Raw genomic sequence first — 14,710 nt, 5'->3', positions numbered from 1 at the left:
AATACACCCACAACCTCCGAGCTACAGCGTCTCATAAAGCCACCGGTGACCGAGAGCGTCTTGCATAAACTTTCCTGTCCGTACACTCCAGCATCCTGCCCATAGGGACCCACTTGTTTACCACATCTTCTCTCTTCCTCACTGTTGGCTCACGAATAAGCTGTGCACTTGTCAATTCAATCTACAGCAGAATGGAAATTTGGACTTAGCAAAGCCATCCTGGGGATCTGCAAAAGAACCCAGTGCACGAGCAAACTGCAGAACATGCATCGTTCAGACAGCTGCCTGGTTACAGCAGCTGATTGGATGAAGAAATCAAAATAATTTTTTGCATCTGCAATGCCAGAGCTTTCAAATGGCTGTTTTACCCAGATGAGGGAAGTGGCAGGGGAGCAATCACGAAATCCTTTCCTCTCCTTAGGGTAACTGAGAATCTGCATTGCCACTGAACTGATCTAAAGCGTCCCCTGCAAATTCTGTCTTAAGATACCACCAATTACTATTTTGGTTTTCCTTTCTTTTCTTACTGGTTTGGTAACGACTTATCTGGTAATGAGGAAAAAACATTTCGAAGTTCTCAAATGGCCGAAGTGTTGCCTCTCAATCAGGGAATATCCTCTGAACAGTTTACAGAAGATGGAGAAGGAGATGAGTAATTCAGAGAGCAGTAACTCCCCACAAGCTTGGGAGAGCTCTGTGAAGGTACCCGAGCGCAGCAGAGCTGCAAAATTTGCCGCAGACAAGAAAAGTATTTTCTTGCTATTACAGTTTCTCCAGGCCACCCCACTATATCCATCCTGGAGCAAGACCCAGGTTTTCAGGGGATTACCAACTGAATCAGGGCAGAATAGCAAAAGCTGCGGTACTTGCCTCAGGTGGTTTTCAGCTCCACAATTACGAAAACCAGTGAAAGCTACATTCGAGTGATGCTGCTGTGTTTTGAAATGCTTAGAAAGAAAAAGCATTTTCCCCCACACCTTTTTCCCAGATGGCTGGTTAGGAAGTCATTCTGCTTTTTACCATGTGCAGAACCACATCTTGTGTATTTTTGTTGCGTTGAAATCTCTAACAACAAAACTGTGTGCTACTAATCACACATCCTAATGACTTTAACCTAACTAACCTAACATAACGAGCAGCTCATCTCTGCAAAACAGACCTTGAAACGTTTGTAGACTGGTCTGTAAAAGTATTCAGGCTGGCTTTGTGTCTGATTCTCTTTGTCTCATATTTGCATGGAGTTTACTAACCTTAAAATAAAGGGTAGCTGGCTTGGAAACATCAACAGACACAAAACAACGGCATCAGCATGACTGGGTCTTTGCTTTGCATGCTCAGAAGGTTTTTTCAGGCTGTGCAGTTGTACATCTACCATGTGTGGACACAGGAAAACTGGCAGGCAAACAGTGAAGTCCCTGTTGTCCAACCATACACCCTGATGCTCCTGCACACATCCAGGACACTCTGTTAACAACTGTTCTTGTGTCACATACGTTAATTTTTGTCAAAACCGATGTGCACAGATGAAATAGGTACAAGGGCAACAAACCCAAAAGAATTTATCCTCCGAAATCCCAAGCTAATGGGATTTGCTCAGAGTCCACTCCAATCCTTCAGTAAAACAGCAAGGATAAGAAAAAGATTACATTTTGCCCTCCTCATTTCCTACCTTGCAAACATGCGAAGATCTTCTGGATTTTGGGCAGCAGGGACATTAAGGATAGCTTCCCGCTCATGTTCCAACAAGCTTGCTAGGAGATTCTCCGTCATCCTTTTATTTAGGGGTGAGTCCCCACCAGGTATCAACTCAGCACTGGAATTATCCATGCTAGGGCTTGTCAGAGTCATGTCATCACTACTAGCTATCAAGAGAAGAGAGAGAGAGACACGGAATTTTTATATTCCTCGGCATAATGATGCAAAGGTTATCTATTCAGGCAGTTTCTCTGCAGTCTTTCCGAATAAAACCTTCATATTTGTAGAGCAAAGAAAGTGGCTCTCAAAATGCTACATGTATCTGCAATTAGTCACACGACAACACAGCAATTTTCTCAATGGGAAAGTCAAATGTTTCAACAAAGTCATCAATTTATGTGGAAAATTGTACTTCTGGAGCCCATAAACAGTCCATAAAAAACATCTGAAAAGAAAATTCCCAGCCAGCTCTGCTGGAATACCGTGAAGTGGTAACATGAAAAGCCTAACAGCACAGAAGGTGGGAGCAAGCAGAAAGAAAGGCCAAGAAGCAATATCCTCTTGTGAGTGAGCCAGAATAAGCAGCTCACAGACTTATCTGACTCACATTCCAAGATTTCTGCCCTAATTCATGACTTCTGTAAAGCTGAAAGTTGTACAGAGAATCTCTCCTGATATCCAGCCTCAGTGGCCTTCTGAGGATGCTGCTCGTAACAGCACAGGCAGGAAAGTCTGGGGATCTCAGAGCAGTATCTCATTTATACTCTTGAAAAAATGCTTTCCTGGAATCACCCTGAAGAACAGCACTGAGGAGATTAAAGAAACCAGGAGACATAAACAGAAATCAACCATTTGCAAGAACAAGAGCTAGCTCTGCATCTCCTTAAGTGTAGAAACAGCCCACAGAAACTAATGCTGTTGGAAATAAATTCTCCCAATTTTCTTCCTCTCCTGGAAACCAAAGTCCATGCAGTAACAGCAGTGCAGCCAGAGGAATGTGGTGGTTACTTTTGAGTACAGCAAGGAAGTAGGCAGTTACTTCGAAAAAATAGAAGCACCTCTGATAAAAATATTTTACGTGACCAAATGAGAACTTGGCAAATTACAAAGCACCGCTTCTTTTTAAAAACAAGAATTTGAGGTCTAATAGCCCTTAAGACTTTCACCAGTGCCCAGCTCTAAATTTAAGAAGGCCTGGACCTAATTAGAAAGCACTCCAGCAAAGATGAGTTGTCATGTTACCAAAGCCTGATTAGCCTGGGCATCGCTAAGGGAAGCTCTACAAGTGGGCTGTAGCCTGAACAGCAGAGAAAAGCGTGCTCATACTTGGAGAACCAAAGCTGAGAGCATTGGGGGTGCTTAAACTTCGGCCTCCAACTCTGGCAGTAAAGGGCATGTCTTCATCTTGGGCTCGGAAATCCTCCTCATTTGGTGGCACCATCAGACAGACGTAAGTGTGAAGCTGAATAAGAAGCCGGTGTTGGAGCATCCATATCACCATCTGAATGAGCTGAGTCTGCAGAGTGAGAAATGAGATATTAAACACCCAGGAAATAAAATACAGGAGGAAAACAATGCACAAAGGTTCGGCTTTGTGACTAAGATGTCACAAGGAGAAACGTCTTTCCACCCCACACAACAGCTTTATCCCTTCTCCAGTCATAAAAAGGTGACCAAGCACATGCGTTCATCACACTCAAAGCCTCTGTGGATCCTTAGGCTGTAATCAAGCCTTTATTGATCAGCATGTCTCTAGGCATCACTGACCAGCACAGCCAGTGTCCTCAAGTGAACCAGCCCCGTCCCCGTGCCATAGCCCCAGCTACCTGCTATGTTCTAACAGAGCAGTTGAATGCCCTCACCACATAACACTTGAGCCACACACAACCCCACCTGGAGCTGCTTGGTCCTCTTTTAACAAAACAAGTTTAGTAGGTGCTAAAAAAAATGGGATAGTCTTCCTTTTGAGAGACCAGACACGGGAAATGAGTCAACCAGATGCAGGCCCCGACGCCCATGGCCCATCAGGGCCCTGAGATCAGTTTGCTGGTTTCTAAACAAGACCTACTAAAATCACTGATCTCCAAAGAGTTAATCCCAGAGAAGTCAAATTAAAGTTCAGGCTCCCCTAAAAAGCGAGGGAGAGGGCAGGGTGACGCGGCAGAGCTGAAGCAACCAAGACAGGTACCCAGAAGTTGGAGCCATGTGCCATCAGATGGGAAGGCGCTGCAAAGCCACGGGAGAGCCTCGAGAGATCAGAGCCCTGCCAGGACTCAGCCATGCAGAAACAGCACTGGCACAGCAGAAACCTTGGCAAGAGACAGCAGCCTGCCGCTGCCAAGGAGTCCCCTCTCAATGCAAAGGGTTAATACCCCCCCATTTGCTCGCCATCCCTCTGCAATAACGGGACAGGCCGTGCTTATAAAGGCGCCGAGGTTTTTAGGGTGCCGACAGGCAAGAGTTTCAAAAGTGCCGCGAGGTGACACATTAAACAGGCAAAACACTTGGGTGCTGCAGCAGCTGCAGACCTGCACAACGTCCCCAGAGCGATGCTGCCAGCGGTGGGCAGGCTGAGGGACAAGCACGCGCAGGCTCTTGGCAGGGTCTATCTTCGGGGGTTTTAGAGGAGCATTCACAACGCATCATCGTGTCTGAATTTCCGCACAAAAAGCCTTTTTGTATCACTGCAGGCAACCCTTCCCATAGCTAACAGCTCTGAAAACACGGATTCACTGGCAAAAGCTCTTTGGGGATTTCATAGCAACCGACAGTGTTTTGGTGAGAGAAACATGCAGAATGAGCTCAGACTCTGAGAAGGAAGCTAACTCTGCTGTATTAATCATCAGGATAACGGGCCAAATCTCAATAAAAGCCCCAAACTGAAGTTCATCAGCCCACATAATTTTTCTTTTTCCATAAATCTTGTAATTCGCAGTTCTTCCTCTGCTATCGAATCACAAAAGAAACATCTTCTGTTTGCAGACAGACCCACACCCTGTCTTTCCAGGGATTACCGCTTTTGGGAGCTGAACGGATTTTAATCTTAAAACATATTATCTGGGATTGCCTTCAAACATATCTTTTTCAGAAAAGCCATAATTCATTTTACATGTTTAATAGAAAATCTACAGAAGAGGAAGGTTGGCAAAAGATACCAAACGCGTAGTGTTTTGCTAACATCTGAAATCAGCCTGGAAGAGCGAGGATTACTCCAGCAATTACGTTGCTAAAACCCTTCCTTCCAGGTGCAGGCCTGGATGGAAAGACATCTCATATATTTCACTTAAATTTCCAACCTGCTGGCATGCAGCGCTGTCTGATTAGTTAGTTTCACATCAAATGAAAGAGGTCTGCACATTTCACAGCACAAAATAACTCTGGAAAATCCAAGGCACTTCAAGGAGACAGAAAGACAGGCTCTATAATAAGCTGGACTGCAGCAGGAGTTTGGTACCTCCTAAAATCCAGCCCTAGAAAAAAGGCCAAGCGACGCAGCGCCCTGCACCATGCCCAAAGTGGTGCGCTTTGTGCTGTCACCGCAAACGTGCCTCACGCCACCATTTCCGCTTTGTCCTGCCCACACATAAGTACCTTTTCCAGGTTTAAACCTATTTCTTACCAAAAGCAGCAAGTGTTTTCACGGATAAGGCCTAGCAGAAGCTTTGCTAATACATTCTGCTGCTTGTCTCTGCACACGAACACTGAATTTACATCCATTCTCCATCTGCTCCTCTTGACGGAGCTTACAGACATGTCTGCAGGAGGGAAGGCTTCCCTGCACCATCTGTGCTGCTCTGGCTGTCGGAAATGCCCTTCTTCCCTCAGAGATACAGGACTGTCTTGGTGCCTGGTCTCAGTCTACTTGATTAGCTGGGCTCCTTGCTGAAGCCAAAAAGAGCCGAGAGTAGCTTCCCAGGCAAGGATATGCTTCAGTCCCAGGACTGCCTCCACTCAGTCATCATCTGGCACTGCAGGAAGTCACAGCCAGCCTTTTTTGGCTGAAACACCAGGACTGTGATTGAAATATAAAAGGAAACATTTTTCGTTGCTTAATTTAACTAACAATCAACTCTAAATTTCATCCATATTCCTTTCATCCTTCCCATCTCCCCACAGTGCCTCTTTCCAGTCAGCTCTGAGGGGGTCCTGTCTGCCACAGCATCTGGACTGCTCCCGCTGGCACGGATCAGCCCACGGCTGTCCCCTTTTTCTCCCCATCTCGCGGCGCAGCAGGCCCCGGGCAAAGTCAGAGCATGTTGCCATGCAAGGCGGCACGGAAGGCGTTGGTAACAATACGCTGCTTTGTGCTTATCGACAAAAGCAGACAAGATGTATGGGCTTCTGAAAACATGGGCACTATACGTCAGCCCATCTGGGCAGTTTGGGACAGTCAGAGGAAAGCTCAGCCCCAAGTCTTGGAGGGACAAGATCCAGCATTCATTATTCTCTTCCCTCTGGGAATCAAAGGGAGCATTTGTAAAACTCTTGAGTAATGCGTTAAATAAAACACGTTTCCTGCAAGGATTCTTTAAGGCTCTTTCTTTCCCAGGCCTAAAAAGCTACAGAAAACCCCAAGATTACTGGGGACTAGCAACAGGTTCGGGAAAGGGAAGGGAAAACAGCGACCCAGAAGCACTCGATTTAGCTTGTTCCTCACTACACGAGGACACGCATCAGTTAAAACGCAGCTTGTTTCGCCTGCCGAGGTGTACGAGCCGCCGCTCCCCACTCGGGATGAACGCGTTGTTTGACACGTGCACACCTGAAGGACCAGCTCGAGAACTAAGTGCTGCCTGGGCTCCGTTGGCCAGCACCTTCAAAGCTGCTGGGCTAAATGGATGTTTGCTGAAATATGTGCAGTTTCTTTATCATTCAAACCACACTGTTATATGAAAAAACAGAGAAGCTATTAAAACTTCTCCCTATTTTACAGAAAACAGGCTCTGAAGACTCCTATTAATGTAGGACAAAACATTTATTGTCTAATATTGCCATTTTAATCATTATGTAACAGCTCCGAATTCTCACTTTGCTGAGAGCGCTTAACCATTCCCTCCATTTAGGCCTAGAAAGCCATATTTTTTTTTAACTTGCCACATTGAAAACCTCTGATTTCATACCTAGTCCAACTGAATATAAATGCACCTTAATACTACTTCCATACCTCTGCCAACGAAAGCTCCCATGACTCTTAATGCCTTCCAGATGCCCAGCAGAACAGTCCCACTTGCAGCGTGTCTCTCAGAACACACAACTGCCTATTGAGTATCTGCGTGCAGCTCCCCTCCCACTCCCACATCCCCTGACATGCTCGCTCTTTTTCCACCGAGCTGTTACACAAAACATGGCACGTTTTCCGGATGCATAAGGCAGAGCCCTCATCTACTGGTGCCCTACTCCCAACAGGATGGCCAAACTTATTAAAACAAAAGTGAAAACTACATGTATTTTGTTCAGCAGCAGCTGTCATACTTTCCCATCTGTTTTTTTTCCGAAGTTATTCCAGCTTCATCAAGGGAGAATTAGATAACTACAATAATAATAATAATGTGCCTTATGATAAAGAGGTATATTGTAGGGAAGGGGATGCAGGGAGGGAACGGGATGTCTAACGTGCATAGGTAAACTCCTGCTACCATACGGGTGGAAAGATCCATGTAAAAGTCCATGCTTGTTCCTCAAGGCAGGGCAGAGAGATGTCATACCTTCTGCTGAAACAGGTGAACTAGCTGAGGCCATAACGCTCAGAGGAGGGCACGCCACAGGCATGATCCCTGGCTCTTGCTTTGCAAAGAAACTTAGCGCAGAGCAGCTGGGTGAAGAAGCTTTGATATTGTACGAGGAAGGCCTTGCACTGAGAAGCAGGTTAAAGCATTCCCATGCACCAACTGCACTGCCTGGTGCAAGCGCTCTGTCAATGACCGTGTGCTGACCTAAAGGTTTCAGGTGACCAGGTGTTTCTGTGCTGTCACAGGAGGTTATAAAGGGGTGTGCGCCACACCGCACAGCACCAGAGCTCCACTCCAGTGCGCTCTGCGGTCACGTCAATGCTGTGCCACACATGCAAGAGGAGAGCACAGGGACAGGAACCAACAGTCACAGGCGACAGAAGGAAGGACAACTTCATTGGGGTTGGGGTAGAGGACATGCAAACTGCTTCTTTTCCAGTAAAAACACCAAAAGGCAAGATGAGTTTCCCTATTGTATCAGTTCTCAGGATTTCCTTACCCATGGCCGCACCCTGGTGAGATCCAGCAACAGCAGCACAAGCTAAACTGGTTGCTGTTCAGGACAGTCCCAGGCTGCCTTGGATTGCTGCAAGTCTGGGTGACACCACACAGCGCAGCAGAACTAACAGACAACTCACCGCCATGAAAAGGGGAAAGTAACTTCTGCTTTCCTCACTCACATCCCCAGCTGCAGAAGTGCCTCCCTTGTTCTGCGCCAGCCCTGGAGCTTGCTGGATCTCTCCCTGAGCAAATTCCACCTGCTCACCTGGCAGAAAGCTAACACGGCTGAAACAAGTGAAGTGCATAGAGTCAAGCGGGACAGGAGCCAGCGCTCGAGCGTAACGGGAAGAGGGAAAGGAGGGAGGCATGTGTGCACACACCTGAGAGCAGAAAGGAAAAACAGGGCCTCCTCTCAGCAGCAGTGAGATACCATTAGATCAGCTGAGCTGTAGGTGCAGGCTCATCCTCACGCTATCCAAGCAAGGCAAGTTAAACACAGAGAAAGGGAAGCTGGCACAGAGATCGCTACACGAACACCAACAACTTTGCAAATTGTAAGCACAAGACCACTGACAGATATACAGCAACCAGAGAGCTCAACTGCAATATATTGCTCATCAACAGACAAGAAAAGAGATCAAGAAGATGGGCTCAAGAAAAACTCCTGCCCCTAGCACAGGGTATGCCGAGAGCACGGCAGTCCTGGCAGGCACCGCTCACTGCACATCTCCTACCTACTTGACAGACTGACACCAAAAGCAGAACGAGCTCCATCTTTCCAGGCAGTCTCATCCTTGTCCTTGCTCAGGGTATTTCAGGTTGTTTGTACCTCCCACCAGCCAAAAAATATCACAGCACTCTGAGTATAAAACCACCAGTGTCACATTTTTTTCACCGACCCAAAGGAATGGAGCAACTCCACCCATATAACAGTAAGCAAACAAAAATAACTTTGTCCTCTTTCAAATCAGGCTGTCCGACCTGGGATAAAAACAGGAGGAAGGGCTCTTTAACGGCTTTCCTAATTTGTATCGTGGACTTTATTAATGCCTTCCGTATTCTCTGCCCATCCAGAAGCACATGCCAAAAGGAGGGAGCCAATCCCATGCTTGAGACAAGAATCAAATGGGATGGGTGCCATGAGCCTGTAACAATTTCTGCAGAAAATACAGCCCTTCCCACAGTGCTGACCTTCTCGCACAGGTGACCTTCAGAAATAGAGACAGTACAGCCAGCGTGATGAAAAGCACGAGATAACAGGCTACTAGTGAAAATCTTCAAAGTTAAATCCCCCCCACATCCCCTCCTATGTACACAAAGAGCAAAATCACAGTGAAAGCTCCCAACTTTGTTAATTTTTTTCAAAGCCAAAGCAAATACAATTTGACAATATTTACAGTTCAGAGTATGACAACTTTTATCGCTGCACAGTGGAACAAAAACCCACCCACATTTCATCAGATTAATTGCTCTATCGACTAGATCTCTGTTAATTACAACTGGAGCCTGACCACCTCAGGGTAGGGATTGGATTCATCTCTCTTTGAAGGCTAGTTCCTAACAAAACAATAATACAAAGAGTTCTATATAGGTAAATCAAAGCAGAAGAAAATACTTTTCCTACATTAATGTACTGATATGAAAACATCTAAAAACTCTCTCTAGTCTAAACTCCCCCAAGAACTGTCAGGCTGAGCTTTATCAAAAAGAAGCTCATCGTGGCTCACAACAGCCCACCAGTGTACGGTGGTCTGCTTCACCTTCACGCACGTGTCTTGCCAGCATGGTCCCCAGTCTTCTGCAACCAGAGTTCTCAGCTCCCCTTTTCAGACTGTGGAAGGCACTTCCGTAGCTTTTCACGGCATCGTCCTTCATCCTTCCACCCACACTGAAAGGATGATGAACACAAGCCGTGCTGCTGACCTTTAGGGCCTCACCACAGACAGGTGAGCATCAGAGAGGAGACGCACGCTCCGAAAGAGCCAGTTTAGCACTCCAACAGCTCTGGCAAACACTGATCGTGCCCTGTTGTTTCAAGGCATAACTGCAGCAGGAAGGGGCGGAATTTATTTGGGTATTTTAAACAAAAGTAGGATGTCTGAGAACAACCAGAAGTATTAAAGGAGAAGTATTAAGGCAAGTAATTAATTTTGAAAGGAGTACTGAGAATAAGAATGCCTCCTGAAGCCACTGCAGCTAGAATAAAATGAATGCTGTTAATTCAGCTTCAGAACACTGATTTGCCTGTAACTACAATGAATTGCTGACAAATCGGAAGTCACGGCTCTTGCCCTGCCTCCCAAGGTGGCAGCTGACCAGTACGTCCTATCGGAATTAGACGCTACATCATTAGTTATCTTTATCTCTGATCATAATCTCTGCCAACGTGTAATTACAACAAATTCTTCTCTTACAATTGTGCCTGTGTGCGCAATTGATGTTAATCTTTCAGATATTTGAACAGTGGCTAATTTCACAGAGCCAGCAAGCCATCAAAGCATGAAGGCTAGCAAGCACCACTGCCAGGAATCAGCTAAAGAGATCTGCCTATGCTCCCTTTGCCATAAGCTCTGTTCAGAGGTCCAAGCTTCTTCACCTGGGAATACCAGCATCAGCCAGGAGACCTCACACTAGTGAGCTCTTTCTTGCATTTCACCACTCCCAGAAATGCTGCAAGCCATGATCCATACATAAGCAAAACAACACCACACAGATCCAAAATCCATATATTATTACCCCAAATCTGAACATTAAAATGCTAATGCTGTAACACATGGACTTTTGTTGACTACATGCTGAGCCTACTTCCTGTAACATCCTTTAAACAATCCCAGTTTCGTATCAAAAGCTAAGTGAATAGACAGTTTGCTTTTATAACCAGATTGTGAGCTTAAAGCAGATGAAATACAATAAAATTAAATATGATTGTGAGGAATCCACAAACTTGCACTGAGCCCTACTAATTTATGCCAGTTTTCAGCAGATCAAATGGAGTTTCAGTTTTCCCTACGATATCACTCAAGGAAATGAAACATTCTGATTTTTCTTTCACGATTGGGCTTTGCTAGCACAGAGCATCTGCAAAGCTTCACCTCAAACATTCCCACCGCTTTGCGGCATGTGGATGTGAAACAACAAATCGTATGGTTGGAAACACAGCTAACTGGCAACTTCTAAACCTGCAACAGCAGGTTCCTGACTAGGTACTCCAGAAACAACAGCATTACTTGTTCTCATTAGCAGGAGAACGAGGAGCTCTTGTGCACTCCCCATCTCACCTCCTGAACGGGCGGTGCAAGCGGATTCTTGAACTCTGAGAGTGACACTGGGAGGGAGAACTTGGAAAGCATCGACGGCAGGTTGTGGCCCCGGAACTGACACGAAAACGCATCTGCTAATGGAGAGTAACTACAGAAAAGAGGCAAAGGCAGAAATCAGTTTTATGTTGCTGGTCAGGGTAACATTTATCTGTTTAAGCATTACAGAAGTGCCAATTCCCAAATGAAATATTCTCTGTGGTCTAGAAAAACAGTAAGGATAGTTTATGGCATGTTGCATCCTGCAAAAGTAAGCAAGAAGCATATGCCCTTTCATCTTGGCGTTACATTCAGCTCCAGTACGTTATTCAAGGTGTGGAGGGAATCCAGAGGAGAAAACTAAAAATTAGACCTCCACAGTCCCTGATGAAAGGAACAGGGATCAGGCAGACAGGAGAAGACAAGGATGGGCAGGATATACACACAAGCTTTGAATATGCAAAACGCAGGTGCAGATGTGACTGTTCTCCCTGCCTATGCTGACAGGACAAGCAATATGGCTGATCAGAAGTAAAGGACAGTCAAGTTAAATATTAGAAAAACTGTCTGTCTTAGGATTTCCATCTACAAAAGTCTTTGAGAACAGCACTGCCATACATGACACAGGCAGTTTTTCCTGAATGACCTCAAGGTCCCTTCCAGCCCTATTTTTATACTTACATCACAGAAGTTTTGATTTAAAACTATTTTCCTATAACTGAGTTCCAACATAGACTCTAAAAACATCTCAAAATCCAACAAAGAAAGGGTTGCCAATCTTCAGCAGAGCAAAAATTCCCACCAGTGCCTCGACATCTTCCCTGCATTGCTGCTGCCTGTTCTCAAAATGGCCTCATTGCCTTCTGTCTGCGAGAAGGCGGGTAAGTATCAAATGCCATCGCATGAAACAACGCAATAGTGATAGCAGCACCACCCTGTCTTGATAGTTTTGATTAATTTCAGGTGATGCTGTGTGCCAGATACACAGACAGTCCTACGAAACACTCACTGATTTAACTTAATCATAAAGTATTTTGTTTTGTAAATGTTTCCATATTGCATCAGGCTCATACAGCCTTCCTGATACGGACATTCGGTGAGCAAGGGTACTCAAAGTAGGTGCACAGGGTACATGTTGCTTCCGAGGCCCACATCACTGCACAAGCGTATCGGTCTGCTATGACGCCCCTCCCTACCGCACACAAACTCCTTCATGGCTTTGCAAGTTCAGGCACACGTAACGATCTGTGTTCTGTACAGCCTCAACAAATTCATACGTGAGGAAAGATCCTACCCTGTATCCAGTAAGACAGGGAAGGAAAGCTACAGTCACTCAATCTCCTTCTACTTACAGACAGACGCTGGCGTTCGGAGAAAGCATGTAGACGTTGTTTTCACACAGCGGATAAATAATAATTGCTTTTCCCCAGTAAACAAGATGTGCAGCAAGCTGGAAAACCTGTGTTGAGAAAACAGGGAAAAATTAGGACAGCAAAGAAGCAAAACTCCAACTCTCAGCAAGAGTTCCTTGCAATGACAGAAAAGTCTTATATGAGCTGAAATGAAAGAAAAATGTTCCATCCTTTCACCGTGCCTTCAGAATAAATTTAGGGTTTAACACAACACATGGCACATCAAAAAGCACTACAAGGTTACGAATTTCCAGAGGTTCTCTTCACATTTCTAAGCAACTTTGTATTTCCTGCCTTAACAGAATTTCTTCAAACTGTATCAACAGAAGTTTAGCTACTTTTCATGCCTCAAAAACCTATTTTTGTTTATGCACAAAATGTATTGTTATACATGGAAAATAAAACAAAAGAATCGGCCTCTACTGTGACACATAGAGGAAACAACACTGCCTATTTAACGCACCGAGATATTTCAGTAATGAGTTACACACAGTATTTTAATGTGTTAAACATTAAGTTGGTGGTTGTTAATGGCTGTGGAAGAGCCACATAAATAGCGTCTACGAGACATAAAATCCAGCCTGTATCATTAGATGCATTTACCTTTGCTTTTTTGTGGAGAACAAAACTACAGAAGCAGTAGGGAATTTCCAGAGTTCATCCCATAGCTACATAATGCCAAGTAACACCACAGACCACTACAAGCAGACCTGGAAATTTTATTACAAAATAGGACCTCTCCCTTCGAATAAGAGAAAGCACAGACCTACGATCAGGAGCATCTGAAACGAGAAGCCATGTTCTCCTCCCCTGTCACACAGAGCATGGATCACGTCCCCAGGTCTGAATCGACCCTTAGAAGCAGGGAGTGGCTCTCCCCTCTCCCGTACTACCTAATACAATCATCAGGCCTGACAAGCGAAGGCCACAACGACCACAGTCATCTGCAGTGGTCTCTCAGTGGCCTCGTGTCTCCCGTGATTGCCAGTCTCATTCCCTCCACTGGCACAAAGTTCCCTTTTCAAGGGCTCGTCACATCACCTGGAGCAGTTTGGATGTGAAATCTGGTTGTCAGGACTGTAAAGGCATTCAGAAAGGGCTGCTGGCTCGGAGAAACTGGTTCAAAATTTTTGCCCAAGCCTAAACTAGAGCTTCTTCCCGGGACTCTGCAAAATCCGTGCACTACTGTACTACGGGAAATCGACAGGGAGGTTTGCACAGGCCTTCAGAGCTTGTTAGCAGAAAAGATCTTGGCAGATCCAGAGAAAGCAGCAGCTTTGGCCATGGCAGCTGTAAGCTGTAAGCTTTCACTTGTGTTTTGGATGCCTCCATTTGCACAAAGACATCAATGTGGCAGAACCCAGAAAGACCACTGTGGCGTAAGTCAAGAGTACTATTTTTTTCTGGTTTTAAGTTTTTTTTTTTTAACTTTTTTGACTTCTTACAAGGGCATGTAGGGATAAGACAAGGGGTAATGGCTTTAAACTGATAGAGAGTGGATTCAGATTAGATAGAAGGAAGAAATTCTTCACTCTGAGGGTGGTGAGGCACTGGACCAGGTTGCCCAGAGAAGTTGTGGCTGCCCCATTCCTGGAAGTGTTCAAGGCCAGGTTGGATGAGGTGTTGAGCAATCTGGTGTAGTGGAGGGTGTCCCTGCCCATGGCAGGGGGGTTGGAACTGGATGATCTTTGAGGTCCCTTCCAACCCAAACCATTCTGTGATTCTATGATTCTGTAACTACGTAAGGGGAAGGCACAGAGAAGACTGAGCCACTCTCCTCAGAGGGGCACAGGGACGGGATGAGAGGCAACACACACAAGGTAGGAAATGGGAAGAAAGTTGTTCACTGTGATGCTGGTCAAATTCTGGACCAGGGCCCAGAGAGGCTGTGGGATCTCCATCCTTGGAGGTATTCAGAATTCAAAGGGACAAGTTCCTGAGCAGCCTGCTTAATGGACTTGCTCTGAGCAGTGGTGTGGGCTAGAGACCTCCAGGTGCCCCTGCTACCCCACAGCAACCTGTGATTCAGATGTGGCTGCAGACTGTTGAGTGCTGTCGCTGCACCACTGCTCTTCGT

At 45.6% G+C, this 14,710-nt stretch overlaps 1 protein-coding gene across 13 annotated transcripts in view; it reads right to left on the bottom strand.

The window, feature by feature from the left end:
- NPRL3 (NPR3 like, GATOR1 complex subunit) overlaps positions 1–14,710 on the bottom strand; it is a 53,934-nt gene that overhangs the window by 13,214 nt on the left and 26,010 nt on the right. For all 13 annotated transcript variants that reach the window (XR_015222661.1, XR_015222660.1, XR_015222659.1 and 10 more), the window contains 4 exons: positions 12,574–12,680; positions 11,204–11,333; positions 3,022–3,211; positions 1,670–1,862 (listed from right to left, as the gene is read on the bottom strand). Coding sequence is in view for 10 of the 13 variants with exons in the window: in XM_086622538.1 (XP_086478664.1) it covers positions 1,670–1,862; positions 3,022–3,211; positions 11,204–11,333; positions 12,574–12,680 (620 nt within the window). In the remaining 3 variants the exon portion in view is untranslated. The remainder of the gene's footprint in view (positions 1–1,669; positions 1,863–3,021; positions 3,212–11,203; positions 11,334–12,573; positions 12,681–14,710) is intronic.

Source organism: Tauraco erythrolophus, chromosome 17 (genome assembly GCF_009769465.1).
Source record: "Tauraco erythrolophus isolate bTauEry1 chromosome 17, bTauEry1.pri, whole genome shotgun sequence".
In the NCBI taxonomy this organism is placed as follows: Eukaryota; Metazoa; Chordata; class Aves; order Musophagiformes; family Musophagidae; genus Tauraco; species Tauraco erythrolophus.
Note: the sequence above shows the minus strand (reverse complement) of the source record. Positions and strands in the feature narration are given on the sequence as shown.